General features: G+C 41.2%; 1 protein-coding gene across 1 annotated transcript in view; it reads right to left on the reverse strand.

Annotated features, from left to right (window-relative positions):
* Positions 1-19991, reverse strand: part of gria3b (glutamate receptor, ionotropic, AMPA 3b) — a 502427-nt gene that overhangs the window by 168393 nt on the left and 314043 nt on the right. The window contains exon 10 of the mRNA XM_041195164.1: positions 4064-4171. Within this exon, the coding sequence (XP_041051098.1) occupies positions 4064-4171 (108 nt within the window). The remainder of the gene's footprint in view (positions 1-4063; positions 4172-19991) is intronic.

Here is a 19991-nt window from a genome sequence, read left to right on the forward strand (position 1 = left end):
CAAAAAAAAGGACAGCTGGATTATCAAATATGTTCCTTCCACAGAAAATGTACAGTCTAACGAACTTGACCAAATGCATTCAATCTCTTGCTGAAATGTTCTGAAAGTTTTCTGCCTACCCTCCCAAGGCAATTTCAAGACCATGCTTCTGTGCTCTTACATCATATATTATTAAGTCAAAATTGATTGTCATGATTGGAAACAAACATTTCAACTTTTGAAAGAATACAGGTATCAGCAGTGTCAATTTTTACCAAAGAAGCCATTAATAATTTTGTTCATAAAGTAAATCTTTCTTCAAAAATTCTACCATTGATTCCCCCTTTATCAGAAAATAGAATAGTTTACAATGTGGATTAAAATTCACAGTTGCCTAATACCTCAAGGAAACCAAAATGTGCACTGAGATATCAGAGGTTGATGTCTGGTGTAGTATGCGGTATATGTGGTGGGGATGGGGGTGAGGGCAGTGCTTCACATATGGCCCATGATTACCTTAGACCAGGCATAGGATGGCTGTTCACTCCAGGTAGCTGGAGGCCTATTTTATGTGGAAAAGCCATGGACTAATGACATCATCGAGGCTGTGATTCCATTTGAACTTGAAATAGTTTGAACATCAAACCATCCAGTAAAGCCTGCTAGGAGGCATCACATTGACCAGAAGACATCAAGATAGGTTTTTTCTTACATTTGTGTGAAGATTCCTTATGGGTCATGAAGAGCAGAAGTGCTGCTCCAGGCGTTTTTGCCATCCCAGTCTCGGCCCTTCTCCTCCCTCCCATCAATGACATCATTTTGGATACCCACTTTGCAACCAGTACTAACTTTATGTTGTGTTTTTCCCTATGGGTCCATTAACGTTGCTGTTGCACCAGATTTCTTACTCCTACCCGCTGGCATTATCCCCTCTGCCTTCAGAAGGCAGTGCAGACAAATTTAAATAGATGATTGCATGGTGGTTCTTGCCCCCGACCCTCCTGCAAAGCTCGTCTCAGGTAAAAGCAGCCTGTTAATTCCATACATTGGAAACACGCTTGGCTATTTATTTGTATCACTTGGAGGTCCTCACTGTAGTAGCAACAGTATTGCAATCTTCACTTTCATTTTCAGTTTTAAACTCTTTGTTTTAAGGTTGTTTTAAGACTCATGCCTGGATGAAGTTCCATGGTACTGGTCCCTCACCCAAGTGACTATTCCTAAGGTGCGTGTTATGACGTTAAGTGCCAGGAGCTATTAATCTGCTGGGATTAGGACCTTCAAAGCTGAACCTCATCCAATGTTCACAGTTGTACATTTTCCAACGGTAATCACTGATAGTAATCAGGCAAGGAAATGCTGGCCGATTCTTCTCTTGCTAATCCGAGTCACACATGAGTTCTCCATCATTGTTCACTTACTTCAGCACAAACCAGGGATGGAATCTTGAATCATTTTGTTTCACTTTTTGTACCCAGTCTCAGTGGCTGCAAAATCAAGATGAGGATGTGTCTGGTGCCAATAGAGTCTGTTCTTTTCATCACCATCAATGCACTTTGATTGTAACCTCAGGCAAGACTGGTGGTGACACTGGTGTGACCTTTCAATTTCCTACATCAGCCATGCTGCAGTCTCTTCGATTGAGACTGGCAATTTAGATTTTTAAATCATGTGTGATATTAGCATTAAATATGATAACGTGACTGCAAAAGAGGAATCACCTCATTTATTTCCAAATACGTTAATCAAAAGAGCAGACTTGGAATGTTATATGTTGTGTTTTCCACTAATGCCACACAGCGTATTTTCAAATTTTCAAGCTGTAATTTCGCAAAATTGTGGTCCTGGCAGGGAGTTTCATCCTCTGTATTTAAGTACATTTTTCACAATATTCCACTGATTAAAATAAAGAGATAGAAAATCCTGTGAGTCCCAGATAAGGGAACCCAGCAAGTTAGCTTCCACTAGTGCCATGATTTTGTAAATTACTTCTCTGTGTGTCGATTAGCTTTAAACGATGAGCAGTTTTGAGCAGGAGCTCATGCCCAAATTAATTTCACTTGCCGCCATCAGAAACTGCAAGACTTTTAACCCAGCATGGCAGGGTTAGATTCAAAACCACATGCGACAGAAATGAACTGACTCCTTAATGATACCACCAATTGTAACTTTCAATTCGCCATCATAAACGCAACAGAAGTGAATTAAGAAGGTTGTGCTCCACAATGGCGGTTTCCTCACTTAAAAAAAATTACATTTAAGAGGTACCATATTGTAATACATTTCAAAAAGCGGTTGAGTCCATTCATACAATAATTGCCACTGCACTATCTGGGGATTTTGGAGACATCGTCCAATTAAACGGATCCATTACAAGAGAATGATAATAAAGTGAACATGTGCAGGAAACATTTGTGGAAAAAAAGTGACGATATCAAGTACAAAATGAATGGACATTTATTGAACAGCATTGGGAGTTTTTTTTTAAAAAAGTGACAATAAAATAGAAGACAATAGAAGCGATGGCAATAAGTGGAATTTATAAAATGAACTTCCCTGTTACAGACTCAAAGCTACATTTTAACAGCTACTGATGATATATTCATTGCAACATCACCCATCTTGGTGAGAAAAGTACACATAAGACCTTGAACATTAGAATAGTGGTAGTAATGAAAATAAAATAAAATACTATTATAATTAGAATTGAAAATTTTAACATTTAATATAAAGATTATAATCTGAAATGTTAATGTGTACATGGCAATCTTGTCTGCTCCCTATTTTTTTTCGCACTTTTTTTTTGTCGGATTCACAGAAAGGAAACTTAAGGAACTAAACTAAATTTGGCTGGAGAAAACTTTTCATGAATAAATTTCTGAATTTAAATAGCCATTTCATTCTGCATCAGAATATATGAGGAAGAAACAATAATTATTCCATTGTTCTTTTGTGCGTCATTGGTTTCAACATGGTGGAATCTTTCTGCTTGCTATGTGTCGGGACATTGTAAATGTGATTGTGAAGCTTTTATTTTCCTGATATTTCCAATGAAGATGTGAAAGCCTTTTGTTAAAATGGAGGAAATATTTGCTAGGCTGTTAACAGTATTGCTACATGTAAGAGTTCTAATCTTATTGTATTAAAATCCAACTCAAGATGGTTATGATTATACCTAGGAGGGAATGTGGCCAATGGTCAAGTAGTTGATGATGTTCTGAAGTTGCTATGTTATATACTTTAGTAACATTTAATAACTTACAAATCTGAATTTTGAGATTGATTATATTAAAGAATGATTATATTAAATGGGGTATTGTGAGAGTATCGATCCTTGATCAGGAGCATTCTCTGGCACTGGTGGGGCTAGTACTGTCATGTGGTCTTGCCGCTGACATCTAGAGCCCATTTCATCAGTTTATTAGAAATCTGCCAAAAGCACCCAAATGCTACTTAGTGATGACTGGCAGCAGGTAAGTGGTTGTTGCTATCATAGAGTGAATATCGTGAGGTATACATTCTTACATATAATGGCGGGTTACCACATTAAATTAGGTTTCAAAATGTGAAACAGGTCACCATGCAATAATTGACTACATTATTGGACCTTGTCCTAAATTGAACTTGTTTGAGGTATCGTTCTTATGAACCTACACACCAAGTTCTATTGAAATCTGCTGAAGATTTCTGAAGTTATTGTTCATAGGCAGACAGACAGGCATGTAGATAGGTAGCCAGGCAGGCAGGCAGGCAGACAGACAAACAAGCAAACAGACAGACAAACAGGAACACCAGTTAAAGTACCTCTGTCCCCTTTTGGGGTGGAGGTAATAAATTACTGAGATGTACTGCTTAGAGAATAGAAGAGTATCTCCATCAGTAAAATATTACTGTATTTGGGAATCAGCTTAAATCTTATATTTAAGTCTGCACTAATATCTTCTCACAGTCAGTCAGAGAAATTCCATTACTGTGTAGCTCTCTGCAAAATAATTTTTTGGTAAATGTTAGAGAGTGAAACATACATAAAATGCATCAAATTTTTAAAGTTAATAAAAAAATAAAAAAATGGGCTTGTACTTACCATTATAGTAGTGACCACTATTGTTCGGTTTTCAGCGGAAGTTGATTCATTCATTTGTTGCATATCAGCGATAGTCACCAGTCTTTCATATTCGTTCCAGTACCCAATCTAAAATCATCAAAGAATTGGACCTTATTAATTCAATTTCTCTTGTGGTAAAAATCCATGAAAGGTAAACAAGTTCTGAAATATACACAGTCAACTCTACATCTCACATTGTCCAGGGGTTGGCCTCTGCACATAGATTTCTTGAAGGTAATATATCCTGAACAGCACACCCATGTAGCAAAGAGAAAACTTAATTGCACCAATGTGGCCAGAATTTTTAGCTCGGTGGGTGGATGTGCATTCGACCCAACTGTGCGTGAAATGACGCACGATGATGTTGGCCGAGCGTGCCGATGTCAATGTGCAGTCACGTGGTAGTTCAATCAACAGACGCGTACCTGCTGACAATTAAAAGGCTTACTAAGGACATTAAATTATCAATTGAGGTTACTTTTTAAATGCCTGTGGCAGGCAGGTGAAAAGGCCAAGTAGCCTTTGCATTTTTTTGCAAACTTCATCCACGGGCGGGATGAGGTTTCCAAAAGCAAACACAAATAAAATAGCAACTTTATTTTTTAATTCAAAACATGTCCCTGCTCATGTGGGGACATGTTTTATTACGTTTTTCTGTTCTTTATTATTTTTTCAAATATCTCTTCATCTCCCTGAGGCAGCTCCGTGCCTCGGGGAGATTACTCAGCGCTCTCTCGTACGCATGCGTGAAGTTCACACTAGGCCTGCTTGCCCTTCTCCCCCCACCTGTACAGGCTCAGGACTGCCACTCGCTTATCACGCTGGGCAGGCCTTAACTGGCCCACCAGCGTGAAATCGTGGTACGCTGTCGATCGCGGATGGCAGTTGGCTTCCCGACTGCCCCCATCAATCCGGCACGCCAAGGGAAAAATTCTGCCCTAGGTGTTTCTCATAGATGAGGTGAGGGGAATGATGGTAACTTTTGAATGGGCTGTGATCATCTGATTACGTTTAAAATATGCCCTTAAATCTTTGCTTACATGGGTATTAAATTAAATTACTGGATAACAATTAAAAAATCAGAGTTCTGAAGTGTTATAAGTTAAAATGGCAGATGTACCCTCCACGACCCACTTTCTGTGCAAAATTTGCATCAAGTAAGATAGTAAGAATAAATAATACATCTGTACGACATTAATTACTTGCACAGACACATTAATAATTTAGTGGCTTTAGTAACTGCAATGAAGTGCTTGAAATTTTGGTTAAGATTAAAATTGATCATTGTTTACTCTGCTGCACAACACTCTGGCTGGAATTTTCCACCCCTGTTGGCATCATGCATCTTGGCAGGCGTGAGCAGACAATATGGCGAGATGGCCGAAAATTGGCTTTACACTGTTTTGAAACCAGTTTGTGATTATCCACTCTGCCCATCAATGGTGGGCCCTGTTTCCCACCCCCGCCGGGTGTCAGTAACATCATTTTAATACATTTGCATCTAATTATAAGCTCTGCTCGCCGGAATCGTCCCCCATGCTGGATCATCCAGGCATGTCGGTGCGATTGCATGCCAACGTGTTTCACAACTGTACACAAGCGACGTGCACCTGACAAGCTGCACTTCGCTTGGGACTTCAAGGTTTGTTTACCTACCTTTCTTCAGGCAGCACTTGAGATCATTAGCGCCAGGCTTTGCAGGCAGCAACACATCACTTTTAGAGGGCTTTCAGACAGGTCTCTACCTACCAGACCGGTCATAAGGCGGGGGTGGTTTTTCAACGGTTGCATGGCTAAGGCCTGCTTGAGGAAAGGGGAGAAGTGGTCTCAGGCAAGGGAAGAGGCTGCAGGGCGAGGGCTGTATTGGGGAAAGGGGTATCCCAGGGTTTGTGTAGGGCCATATGTTGGTCTGTGTAAGTGGCCTCAAGGTGGTGAGGGCTGAGGAGGCAGTCTCCAGAGGAGATGAGGCCAGATGTTGATGTCAGGGTTTGTGTGACAAAGTGCATGGTGATGTCCCTTGAGCTGGTAGTAAGTGAGATGCCAGTGAATATGTGACGGGCTTGCGATTGTGTGAGCTTAGAGTGATAAGATGGTTGCTTTACCTTGGTGGCATGGATAGTATCATTCATCCGTTTTCTGCACTCGATGGGCAAACTCTTGCGTGCAGCAATGGCACTGACCACCTTTGCCACTGCCTCCCAAGCTGGAGTGGTAAGACTGATAGGCCTCCAGCAGCAAGAGTGGGGGGCTAGAGGACATTGTGGCAGACTTCCACAGTGTCCAGAATGCATCCCAGGGATGCATCACCGAATTGGGGGCTGTACTCTTCTTGGCTTCTGGGGCCATTTCTTTACCGGTGCCCTCCTGGGCTGCAAGCATTGAGAAGTGTGCATGCAGCTGTAGTTTAAATATAGCGCCCTGCATGAGGAAGCTACGAGATAATGGCTGGTGGGCAAATCAGAGGCTGCTCGCCAGCGAGACGGCATGTTTCCAGTGGCTGTATAAGTAATGAGGTAGGAATGGGACGATACAGCACTTAATGCAAATCTGGGATGATTCCGCCCTCTGATCTATATTTATATATCACATTAATCAATTTTGCACAGTGTAACACACAGGAAGTAAAGGTCAAGTGTAGATTTCAGGTGAATTAGGGTTAGAGTGCTAGAATAGTCAGACCATCGTACACAGATGTAATTCAGTCTCCATTTTAAAGACAAGCATTCTGTTCCATATTTGACATAATAGCAAAACATGTGGGAATTCTAGAAGGAGCCAAACAGAGTTGGCTGAAGCATTGGTGCTTCTCTGGAGCACAGGTTGAGAAATGCGAGACTGTAAAGCTTGGCTCTACAGCGCCACTACTGTTGAATGATGGAAATGACAATGTGACAATTTACATTTGCAGTATCAATTTTAAATGTGAGCATAGAAATCTAAGAAGGGGCAGGGGGTTGCTGAGGGTACGTGATGCTGATGCCAATGGGAATGGCCACCACTGCTCCCCCACCGGAGCCCCCTGCCTTTTCGTGGACCAAAGGGTGCCCGAGAAGGAGTGCCTCTTCACCAGAGCTCGCTGGGAGGACATCAGTATTTGACCGATCATGTCAGCCTGTTCCTGCCCCACAGAACTCATTTCTTGCTATCTTGACTCCATTCTCTCTCCCCTTGACCAGTCCCTTCCCATCCGTGATTCCTCTAACACCCTACATCATATCAACAATTTCCAGTTCCCTGGCCCTAACTGCCTCCTCTTCAACATGGATGTCCAATCCGTCTACACCTCCAACCCCCACCAGAATGGTCTGATGGCTCTCCGCTTCTTCCTTGAATAGAGGCCCGAACAATCCCCATCCACCACTACTCTCCTCCGTCTGGCTGAACTTGTTCTCACACTGAACAACTTCTCCTTAAATTCCTCTCACTTCCTCCAAATAAAAGGTGTGGCTATGGGTACCCGCATGGGCCCCAGCTATGCCTGTCTCTTTATGGGGTATGTGGAACATTCCTTGTTCCAGTCCTACTCTGGCCCCCTCCCACAACTCTTTCTCCGGTACATCGATGATTATTTCAGTGCTGCTTCATGCTCCCGTCTGGACCTGGAAAGATTTATAAATTTTGCTTCCAATTTCCACCCCTTCAACATTTTCACATGGTCCATTTCTGACACTTCCCTTCCCTTCCTTGACCTCTCTGTCTCAATTTCTGGTGATAGACTGTCCACCAATATCCATTACAAGCCTACTGACTCCCACAGCTACCTCGACAACAGCTCCTCACACCCTGCTTCCTGTAAGTACTCCATCCCATTCTCTCAGTTCCTTCATCTCCGTCGCATCTGTTCTGATGATGCCACTTTCAAAAACAGTTTCTCTGACATGTCCTCCTTCTTCCTTAACCGAGGTTTTCCACCCACGGTGGTTGACAGGGCCCTCAACCGTGTCCGGCCCATCTCCCGCGTATCCGCCCTCACACCTTCTTCTCCCTCCCAGAAACATGATAGGGTCCTCCTTGTCCTCACTTATCACCCCACCAGCCTCCGCATTCAAGGGATCATCCTCCGCCATTTCCGCCAACTCCAGCATGATGCCACCACCAAACGCAACTTCCCTTCACCCCCCCCAGTGGCATTCCACAGGGATCGTTCCCTCCGGGACACCCTGGTCCACTCTTCCATCACCCCATACACCTCAACCCCCTCCCACGGCACCTTCCCAAGCAACCACAGAAGGTGTAACACCTGCCCCTTTACTTCCCCTCTCCTCACCGTCCAAGGAACCAAACAGTCCTTTCAAGTGAAGCAGCATTTCACTTGCACTTCCCTCGATTTAGTCTACTGCATTCGTTGCTCCCAATGTGGTTTCCTTTACATTGGAGACACCAAACGCAGACTGGGTGAGCGCTTTGCAGAACACCTTCGATCTGTCCGCAAGCATTACCCAGACCTCCCCGTCGCTTGCCATTTCAACACTCCACCCTGCTCTCATGTCCACATGTCTGTCCTTGGCTTGCTGCATTATTCCGGTGAAGCTCAATGCAAACTGGAGGAACAGCACCTCATCTTCTGACTAGGCACGTTACAGCCTTCCGGACTGAATATTGAGTTCAACAATTTTAGATCATGAACTCTCTCCTCCATCCCCACCCCCTTTCCAATTCACCGCCTTTTTTCCAATAATTTATATAGATTTTTCTTTTCCCACCTATTTCCATTATTTTTAAATGTATTTCCATCCATTGTTTTATCTCTACCTTTTAGCCTTTTTTGATTCCTTCACCCCACTCCACCCCGACTAGGGCTATCTGTACCTTGCTTGTCCTGCTTTCTATCCTTAATTAGCACATTCCTTAGATAATATCACCACCTTCAACACCTCTTTGTCTTTTTGTCTGTGATATCTTTTGGTTATCTCTACCTATCACTGGCCCTCTATCCAACTCTACTTGTCCCACCCCCCCTTAAACCAGCTTATATTTCACCTCTCTTTTATTTTTACTTAGTTCTGTTGAAGGGTCATTCGGACTCGAAACGTTAACTGTGTTCCTCTCCGCAGATGCTGCCAGACCTGCTGAGTTTTTCCAGGTATTTTTGTTTTTGGATCAGTATTTAACAGGCAGTCTCCCCATTCTGTGGAGGCCCTCCTACCACTGGTAAAATGCCAGGGAAGATGGGAAGAGGTCCTTAATTGACCACTTAAGTGGCTTGATTAGGCTCCAGGCAACTTTTCTGCCATTGCAAAATGGCATGGCAGTGGGAAGTCATTGGGCTTGCCACCTGATGCCTTCTCACTACATTTTGCCAGCTTCCCACCCTCCAAGTCCATTCTCAAAGGTCCTGAAAAATTTCAGCCTTTATTTAGTTAAAAATAAGTTATTTTTTCTTTAAGAAAGGATTACCTTTGTTTTTAAAGGTTCTGCTTAGGCTTTGGGGAAAGGGCTGGGATATTTTTGCAGGGAGTTTCCATATATTATGTGTCATAGGATAGCTTGACAGACCTTGTTGAGTTCATTAAACATCTCAAGCTCATGCATGCCTGCCCACCACACCAACTCCTCCCCAGCCACAAAAGAAGCCTATTGAACATTGGCAAGAGAATCAATTTAGTGATCAATTACAATTATACTAATTAACTTACAAGACCAAAAAGATACTCAATAATCTTGTAGCTAAGTCAGGACATTTGCAATGCCCAATGGTAGTAGCCTGAGCTAAATACTTCTGGTTATTCACAATTGGAGTTTGTCAAGTCTTGGTGCTTGCCAGTGTGGCTCCTTATTATGACATCTTCATGGTTTCTTTGATGTTGGCCTTTACTCAGGTGTAGAGCTTTTACCTCTCAGTTACAAGGTTGTGGGTTCAGGCCTTATTACAGAGACTTAGGGGAGAATTTTCTCCCCCATCTGGGGTGGTGGTGGTGGTGGTGGTGGTGGGGGGGGGGGGTGTGATGGTGTTGGTGGGCGGGAGCGGGTGTGCAGCCGATCGCCACCCATGATCGGCTGCACACCACCTTTTTACATGGGAGGGCCAGTTAAGGCCCATCTAGTGTGACTTGCACCCTAAAGCACTGAGCACTCCCTGTGCGGGCGGAGGTAGTAGGCTGAGTCGGGGCCTGCACTATAGTACAGATATCCCCCTGAGGTACAGAGCTGCCTCAGGGAGATTAGTTTGATTTAGAAAAATTTAAATAAAGAAAAAAATATTTAAGACATGTCCCCTCATCTGACGGTGTCACATGAGTTGGGACGTGTCTATGAATTTTATTAAAATTTTTTATTGCACTTTAAAAACCTTCATAAAGCCTCATCCCGCATGTGGATGTGGTGTCATGATAAATGCGAAGGTGCCTGGGCTCTTCACCTGTCCGCCAACCTTAAGTTGGTTGGACGGGCAGCTCTGTTAATTCCTTCAATTGACATTTAAATGGCCTTAATAGGCCTTTGACAGTTCAGTCGGCACACAACTGATTCAGGTGCTTGCCCGCCGAACTGAAGATCTGAATGACATGCGGTGACGTCGGGATGCATGGCTGAAGTCATCGCACGTCATTTTATGCATCGGCATGTGGGGCTCGCCCCCACACGCTAACCTGAAGTTTCTAGCCTTAAGCATATAATCTAGACCGACATTTCAGTAAAATGCTGCTGTATCAGAGATGCCATCTTTTATAGGACACACCCTTCAAGCGATGTAAAAGATCCCATGGCACTATTTGAAAGAAAACAGGGGAGATTTCTTGGTGTCCTGACCAATATTTATCTCTCAGTTAAAATCACAAAAACAGAATATTTGGTCATTTATGATCTCTGCCACTCAAGGAGACAGCAAAAGTGGACGGATTTAAACAAAACTTGGTACACAGATATGTTATGGCCCAAGAAAGAATTCATTAGCTTTTGTTGAAAGTGCAGATCCGCAGCTGGATCCTGAAATTTTTTAAAGGACATTGGGACATAGGGCAAATTGACTTTTTAAAAAAAATGTTGTGGGTTGTTTTATTTAGAATGTTGTTGATCGTTTTAAAATATTGTGATTGTCTCAGCTGCAGTGGTGGAATCTGCCACAGTTGTCAAAATGTGAGCAGAATTTTCAGAGCAGGATATCGGATATGGATTGGCCTGAAGCCTGTTCAGTGAGATGGAAGTTCTAAATAAAAAGATTTATTTTTTCAACTTTGTAGTTAGCATAAACCAGACAGGGAAAAGCCTCAGAAAAGTGTTGTGTAATGTAATAACATTGAGATAACACAGTGTGGCGGAGGTATGCCCACTGATTGCCTTCTTCACTTGTTTGTTTTGTTGTATGTGGGATTGTGCAGTTTACAAATTGGCTGCTGTGTTTCCTTGAACTATAACAGTGACTGCATTTGAAAATAACTTAAAAGTATATTGAGACATCCTGGGATTCTGAAAGGTGTTTTATAAATGCAAGTTCTCCTTTGCTAATAGTCACTTGAATTACGGAGCTAGAAGTAGGTGGACATTGCAGTGGGGGAGAGTATTAATGGCAACTTGGGAAATGGAAACTGATTTATGTGGATTTCTCTTACTTTGATTGCCTTCCATTTTTAACAGACTCATGACATAAAATTCTCAAAAATCTTAGTATAAGCTTTTAACTCATGCAGCATCCACATGTGGGGTAGAGTTTCCACTCTGTGCACAATTGTCTATCAAGTTACAAATTGCGCTCAAAATTGAGCTATTTTCCACATTGAACTTTTTGTTCAAATTTCCACTCAAACTATTTGCATATCACCAAATACAAGATCTTCTGTGAAGCATTGTAATTGGACAACATTTTAGAATTTTTTTACATTAAAAACATTCCTGGAATATTTAAAAATGGTAACCAGTATTAATAATAGGGAAAATGTGCTTATCACAAAAAATAAGCACTTCTCATCAGAGCGCCTGGTATACCACCAGTGAGTAACCCCATTTTAAATAATTGAAAATTACTTTCACAAACTATCAAGAATTATTTACTAGTTTCATGGAGTCCACTGTTCAGTTTATTGGTAAATTAAATATTCTTTCATATTGAAAAGCTTTTTAAAAGTGTCCACTAGAGCGTTTGCAGCTAAAAAACTCAATTTAATTTTAAGAGCCTCGTCGAAGGCCTGCAAGTGGGTTCAAATAGCAGAAACTGGCCATAGTGATTAAATCAGACTTGGAGCCAGTGCTGTGGGTGCAAAAGATGATGGGGACTCAATTTCTGCAAGTGATAATTTGCACTTGAAATTCCTCAGTCTTTTGTGATGGTTTAGTCAATTTTGGGGAAATTATGAACATACATACTGTGAGAAATGGATGTTATTTTAAAAATATTTTTGGGGAATATTGTGTTGTACTATGATGAAGGCAGTGTGTGCCTATGTTTGTATGATTTAATTAAGCTGGGCAGAGATTAATAGCAGACAGGTTGCCAAGTGGGTTTAAAACATGAAAAGCATAGAGGTGTTAGGTTTGAGGTATAAGTGAATAGATTAGATCTAATATTTGCATTTTTTAGATAATTTGAGAGTTTGTACGAATATCAAAGGGAAGTCAGAGGTAACAAGAAACATCTTTGCATCTTGCAAGAATTCTATTGGTAAACTGAAGTGGGATATTGTATTTTATTGATCCAAAAGCATAGACAAAATAGAGACATGGAAGTTTTTATATTTGGAAGGATTTGAGTTTCAAAGAAATGTATGAACAATGGAATCTGAGATGAAAGAGGAAAAAATGTATTTTAGAATTAGAATTAGCTGGGAGCTGTGGTTTGGTGAGCTGTTGAGCTGCAGTTGAGTTGGGAGCGGGGGCTCTGGGCTGAGGGGAAGATGCAGATTTGAATCAGCCATCCTATCAAGCCAGAAAAGTCCTGGGCTGCAAAAAAGCAGCTTTATTCTGAAGTTTAGATTCCCACAGGAGAGTGGAAAAGAGTTAAGAGGGCATGTGGTATCTCTCTATTAAAGCTACAGCAGTTTGCCTTCAATAATATTACTGGATATTTATAGTTTAACATCTAAAAGGGAATGTTGCCTGGAAGGTATTTATTTGTGGGTCTGACCAAGTAGAGAGTCTTTTTGGGGGAATGTTTTGTAAGACTAATTTATAACTGTGTAACTGTAATCTTCTGTGTTTAAGTTTTCTTTTATTTTTGTTAATAAAACTTTTACTTTTAACTATTAAAACCCCAAAAATGTTACTGGACCTCTTACTACTGAGTTCAGTACGGCTTCTTCTCATTTTCAGAATACAAAGAAAAGAGTATGGACTGAAAGCCAAGTTTCCCTCTGGGATTTGGTTTGTGCAGCAATTAACATTGGCTGTGATGATAACAATACGAACATACATACAAACATGCAAATTAGGAGCAGGAGTAGGCCATTTGGCCCCTCAAGCCTGCATTGAATTCCACTGAAAATACCGGTACAACCTAGTGGAAAGTCTGGGCCAGGGACTTTCTATAATGAAGAAAAAATTTTATGTCTTCATAGTTCTTGTCAACAAAGTAATTCCTGATGTGATGCTGTAGTGTCTGGACTTTCTATTTGCAGCTTCTCTGCCTGAAATGCAGAGAAACTCCTGTGTAACTTCAAACAATTTTATTTCTCTGTTTACCCAAAGGTGACAGATTTTCGTCTTCCAATAGTGGTGGAAATGGGGTCGGGGAACCTGAAATCTTGAAGTTTTGGATTGCAAAAACAAATTTTCTCTCCTTTCCTGACCCTGTGTAATTTTTGGGTGGCATTTTCGCTGGTCGGAAAGGCTTTGGATCACAACCCTGCATGGCCTCCTCAGAGGTCGAGGTTTTCATTGTGAGTCCAATAGGAAGTTTGAATTTCTTCCCACTTGCTATTTTCGTGTGGGTTTTGGAAACCATTAAAAAGCTTGCCTCGTTGCAGAACTCATGGTCACCAGGGGAAGTTGGCTGAGGAGTCACGAGTATTCTGACAAGTATGTGTTAAATGTTTTGACAACTTGAAATGTCACTATTAAATGCTGTATTATAATGTAGATGTGTTTTAACTGCAATGATTCATCATAGGGCTCTCTCCTGAAAGGTAAGTTGACCATTATATTGACTAGCATTGTTTAAATGTTAAGATACAATAGAGTACTTTTCCCACTGGGAGGACATCTCGTTGATTGAAAGGACATCTGGTGTAGCTTTCAAAAAAGGCCATCTAATTTTTCAATCTCAATGGAGTCCATTGTTTAGATTTCCAAGGGTTTTTTGATAGCTGAACCCATTATGGCTGTGTTTCAAGCACTTCTGAACCACTTATTTCAGCAGGGAGCTGTGTTTACATTTTGACTGACAGTTTTAAAGGCAGTGAAAAGATTATCTATCTTTGATGTGGTCAGTGAATAAGTTTTTGTTTTTATAACATGTTGATCCCTTGAGGGAAAAGGGCCTGATCACGTCGTTGATAATTTACCTTGACCTTGGGGCCAAATGCCTCTAATTTCAAATTACCATCCTTGTGTTCAAATCCTTTCATGGCTCTAGCCCTTCCCTATTGCTGTAACTTCTGACAACCTCAAAAATATCCCCATTGTTCTGATTTCGGCTTCTTGCGCAAACTAATTTCTTCCACCCCATATTGTGGCTATGCCTTCAGCCTAAGCCCCATGACCTGGAATTTTCTTCATGAAGTCCTCTAACTTTGCACTTTCCTCTAATTGCTAAAGAAATTCCTTAAAATGCATACATTTGGCAAATTCTTTGATTACACCTCCTAATATCTCTTTCTTTGTCTTGGCATCCATTTTGTCTATGTAGTGCCATGGGACATTTTTCTACATTAAAGATGCTATAAAATACAAATTTTGTTGTTGTTGTAAAATCATAACAATAACAAAATAAGCACAGAATGTATGTCTTTAAAATAGGGACTAAATTAGAACTTATAAGTTGAAATTCAATTATATCTGAAGGCTCTGGTGCAGTTTTCCCTTTATCTCTCCTTCATCTGATGACGATATGTCAGCTTCCATTTCCAATGCTATGGAAGATTGTTTAGTCTTCTTTCATGCCAATTGCTTTTTGTTACATTGATACCTTATCCTCTCACAAAGTACAATAGGAACCTATAAATAAGATAGTGTCCCCAACAACCCATTACCGACTACACACCTGCAGACACACACAAATGTATTTTTTTTTCTCCTGCATGTTACTTGGGAAAACATCTCACCAAAGGGTGTACCAAAATTGGAAATTTGAGCCTGTAAATCAATTTATAGCTTGGAGTTATAAGCAACAAGCCTCTATCCACTCATTTGACTGATTAATACAGGAGTATTTTTTGGCTAGTACATATGAGAAGTATAGATGGATGGACATAACTAATCTGATATTACAGTGCCTTTGTCTTTTCTTTTTTTTGATAATTGGTATTTCACTTGGTTTAAAAGGCTAAGTTCCTAGATAATGTTGAGGCTTTAACTTCACAGATTAGATGTCATTTTTCAACTTTGGGCTCCTGGTAGGAGCTTCACCTGCTGAGAGTATATTTCATAAATTCTAGAGTGTACTGTCTATATTCTTCTGAATATGAGTGCAGCACATGCCTGAATTTACAATATGCGCTGTGAGGGCACAAGCCTGCTGAACAGGAACACAGGAAGTTATCCCTAGATTTTTAGTAATAAGTATAAGAGTTAGATTTTCCCCTGTGGATGAAACAGCGCAGGAAGCTAAAATTAAAAATGATAAAGAAGACCCCTGACTGCAGTCCTGTTCCACAGTTCATTACCATCCATCTGGTAAATCCAGATGGTTTGCTCTTGTAACAATTTTTTTAAGTTGAACATCACATACACTGATGTACTTGCTGGAGGGTCCATTACATTTGTGCCCCCAGCTTTCTTAAGGGTATACTGAAGGCAAAAAATATTTGCTATTCCCAGATAGAAGATCATTTGAATTATTGCAATCTCTAGATACTAACTACTTTAGATGCATTTTGAAGCAAGAGAAGTAACTGGATAAAGCATAACACTGATTAAAAAAAGACTTGTATTCATATTGTGCCTTTCAAGACCACCATGCATCCCAAATGCTTTAAAGCCATTTAAGTACTTTTGAATGTAGTCACCATTGTAGGAAATATGGAAGCCAATTTGCAAACAGCAAACTTCCACAAACAGCGATGTGTGATCAGTGAGAAGAGCGAACTTTCTACCATAGAGATACCTGGGCTAATGATCCCAAGCATAGATGTTGGCTAGTGCTTCTCGCTCTCCAGTAGAGTTAGGTTTCTGACAACAGTCATGACTCATAAGCAATTGGTCATTCACTTCCTTCAGTGTACCGAGAGCACAGTTCCAATTGCATTGCCTGATTGTTGTGGCATACGTTTCCGCATGTGGGTTGAAATATGGGAGGGCTGGCGGAGATGCTATCTTTGTCTGTAATCTATCAAACACTTTTTGATGTGCGATTGTCCATTCCCATTGTGCATCTTTGTGCAGTAGCTTGCGAAGTGGCTCTGTGATCTCTTTGTACTTAGAAACAAATTTGTGATAAAAATTGATAGTATTGAGGAACAATGTCAACTCTTTCATGTTAGATGGGGAAGAAAGTGCATGAATGGCTTTAACATTGTTGTGTGTAGGCTTTACTCCTGTTGCTATCACTCTAAACCATAGAAAGTCAACCTAGGATGCCGGGAATGTGCATTTGCCCTTGTTGAGCATCAAATTGTGTTGTGCGAGTTGAGTGAGTACCACTGATAACCAGTGATCGTGTCTGCTTTGTCTGTCCCATGGACAACAACATTGTTGAATAATTGATCACCCCCTCAACATCTGACAAGACTGATAAAACAATCTTCTGGAACGCATTAGGTGCTGAACCTAATCCATATAAATTGCAGTACTGAAACACCTTCATGAGTAACAAAAGCTTTAAGGTATCAGCTTTGCTCTGCTCATGGTCTTTGAAGATAGCTCCATTGCATGAGCTATTGTGAAGACTATGGAGTCATGGAATGATGCCGATGGTTCTCGGGTTGTAGGAAGCGGATACTTGTCTGGAATGATAGCTTTGGTGACCCCATCAAGGTTGATGCATAGTCTAAGTTCATCATTTTTCACATTGCACAATGACTAGGTTCAATATCCATATGTGCTTCAAGTCATTTTTACTCCTTTGATCCTTTGGCATAGATTGCAAACACTTGTGAAACTGGTGGAATTGATGTGCCAACGTGAGGAGCATGACAGCACCCCTTAATCTCCCCAAATCCAGTAAACAGGGACTAGTGTTGTGCATAGTCTCCGTCATCAATCACGTTAATGTGTGCTCTGGTGGGGTCTGCAAGTTTGAAGCCAAGCTTATTGAACAGGTTTACCCCCATGAGACTTCTGCCTTTGGCTACATAGAACATGAACCTGTCTAGGATGATTTTTTTTGTCATGCACTGGAACTGTGATCATTCCCAAAACGGGAATGATAAAGTCATCATAATCTAGAAGACTGTCACAAGACTGAGAGAAAGTTGTGCAAAATAATGATGGTAGAGTTTGTCGCTCAATATAGATACTTTAGCAGCAACATCAACGAGGAGAGACATTGGGGAGAACTTTTGGCTCAGTGAGCAGGGGCAGGGCCTGCTCGCCAAGGTGTAAAATGACGCGGGATTATGTCGGGCGTGCGTCCTGATGTCACCGCGTGCCATTTAGATTTTCAGTTCGGCTGGCTGCGTGCCCACTGAACTGTCAAAGGCCTATTAAGGCCATTTAAAAACTAATTAAACTAATAAACTGAGTTGCCCTTCCAACCTTAAGGTTGGTGGGCAGACGAAGAGCCCAGGCAGCCTTCGTATTTTTCATGGAACCTCATCCACTGAATTAAAATTTTTATAAAAATTCATTGACATGTCCCAGCTCATGTGACACTGTCACATGAGGGGACATGTATTAAAATTCTTTTTCTTTATTTAAATTTTTAAAACGTAAACTAATCTCCCTGAGGCAGCTCTGTGCCTCAGGGAGATTTGTGCGCTCTTTTGCATGCATGCCCCAACTCAGGAAACCCTCCTCGCCCATACAGGGAGCGCACAGCGCTTCCGGGCACACGTCACAGTAGGCGGGCTTTAATTGGCCTTTGCATGGAAAATGGCGGCATGGACCCAATCGGAGGCGCCAATCATGTCCGCGCTCGCCCCCACCTGTCCCTGCACAACCCCCCGATGGGGGGGAAAATTCTCCACATTGAGATGCCCACAATTGCGATTGAGCAATTCTTAAAATGACCTGGTGCCGTACCATCCTGATGGTACACACATGCCGTACCTCACCCTCAAGAAGAGACTTCTCCATGTGTCAAACCAATGAAGCCCTCTTCTTCAACAACCCGCACATATTTGTGAAGTGGTTCCACTTTAAGCATGAGTTGAACTTTTTCCCTTCAGCTGGGCATTGTGTTGTGAATCTATGAGCACCTCTGTGATTTGGGCACATTTTTGAATGTATATGACCATGATGGGCTCTGTGCCACCTCTGGCAAAATGCATATCGTTTGATCATCACACTTTTCTTGACCTGAAGAATTTTCTGAGAGCCCCTTACAGCTGTACCAAATATACACGTATTTTCTGTTGGCTGCTCAAATATATGCTGGCCTTCTGCTCCAAGGTAATGTATGAGTATTGGCTTCTTGCCAATTGCTGCTACCTGTGGACCGTCCATACCTATCGCGATCAAGTAAGTCTGGAACCCTGAAATCCATTGATCCCATAGCATGGATGGATCTCCTGGGGAAAAGAAAGTTGCTGGAGCCAATAAATTTCAAACTTTCTCCATCTTCATCACCAGATGTTGTGTGTTGTGCCTCAGAGATATGCAGAGATGACACACACCAATTTCAATGTGTCCTGGAGTTTTATTTACAATGCTTTAAAATGTTTGCGCTCATTCTTACAGTTTCTTGCTTCAGTTTAGTTTCTGTTCCTCTAACCATAACAGCACACAGAGAATACACACACAAACAGTGAACAATTGAATAATTAAATATTACAACTTCCACTACACACACTTCCCACACAATTCTATCATACAGCAAGGAATAGGGGATAGTGATCAATGCCAGGTACCCTGCTTGTCTTTTCCCCAACCTAGCCCTGAGGCATTGGATGGAATATGTCACTTCTATCAATATTCCATGGGTGATCAATTAACAGAGACAAGGAATCAAACCTGGGACCCTTGCTAGCCATATGGCTCTGTTCCACACTAGGTGTTAAAAAAAACTGGAAACACAGTTACAGAGCAAAGTTTTGCCTGGTTCTTTGTTTTTTTGTATCATTGAAAGTGGATATTTGGACCAGTTTGGATTCTTTTGGTTTGGATGACACTCTTACAGTGGCTTGTTGTTTACTGCTCTATACTTTGTAAACAATAGGTTACTACATGATTGACAGATTTGGGTCAGTATCCAGCAATGAAAAGAAATCAAGCCCCTTTTAATTCAATGGAGACATTCACCAACTGATCCAACAGTGTCTCTCCAGTGAATGCCTGATCTGAAAAGGAGTTTTATATGTGTGAAAAGGAGGCATTGAAAGTTTTCCCTCTATAGTAATATTCTTTTCCAATGAAACCTTAATTAGGCTGGCAAAGAAACTCCCCAAAATGTTTTGACTGGCACTTGTATGTCTGGGATGTCACATGTGGGTCAGACCTGTGAGTGAGGACCAATTGTCAATGTCTCTTTGACAAGGCCAATGTTTCTTTGTAGTCCTTTTGACTGGGCTCATTTTTCTCCCTTTTGATTGATTCTGTGCTAAGAGATAGCTCAGGAGAAGCACCTTAGCAGTTTTGATATGTCAAGAATTACAAAATTCAGAATAATTTTGATAATTAATCATATTTTTTACTTTAAAAATAATGAAAGCATTCAGTAATTTGA

The sequence above is a fragment of the Carcharodon carcharias genome, chromosome 9 (assembly GCF_017639515.1).
Source record: "Carcharodon carcharias isolate sCarCar2 chromosome 9, sCarCar2.pri, whole genome shotgun sequence".
Classification (NCBI taxonomy): Eukaryota; Metazoa; Chordata; class Chondrichthyes; order Lamniformes; family Lamnidae; genus Carcharodon; species Carcharodon carcharias.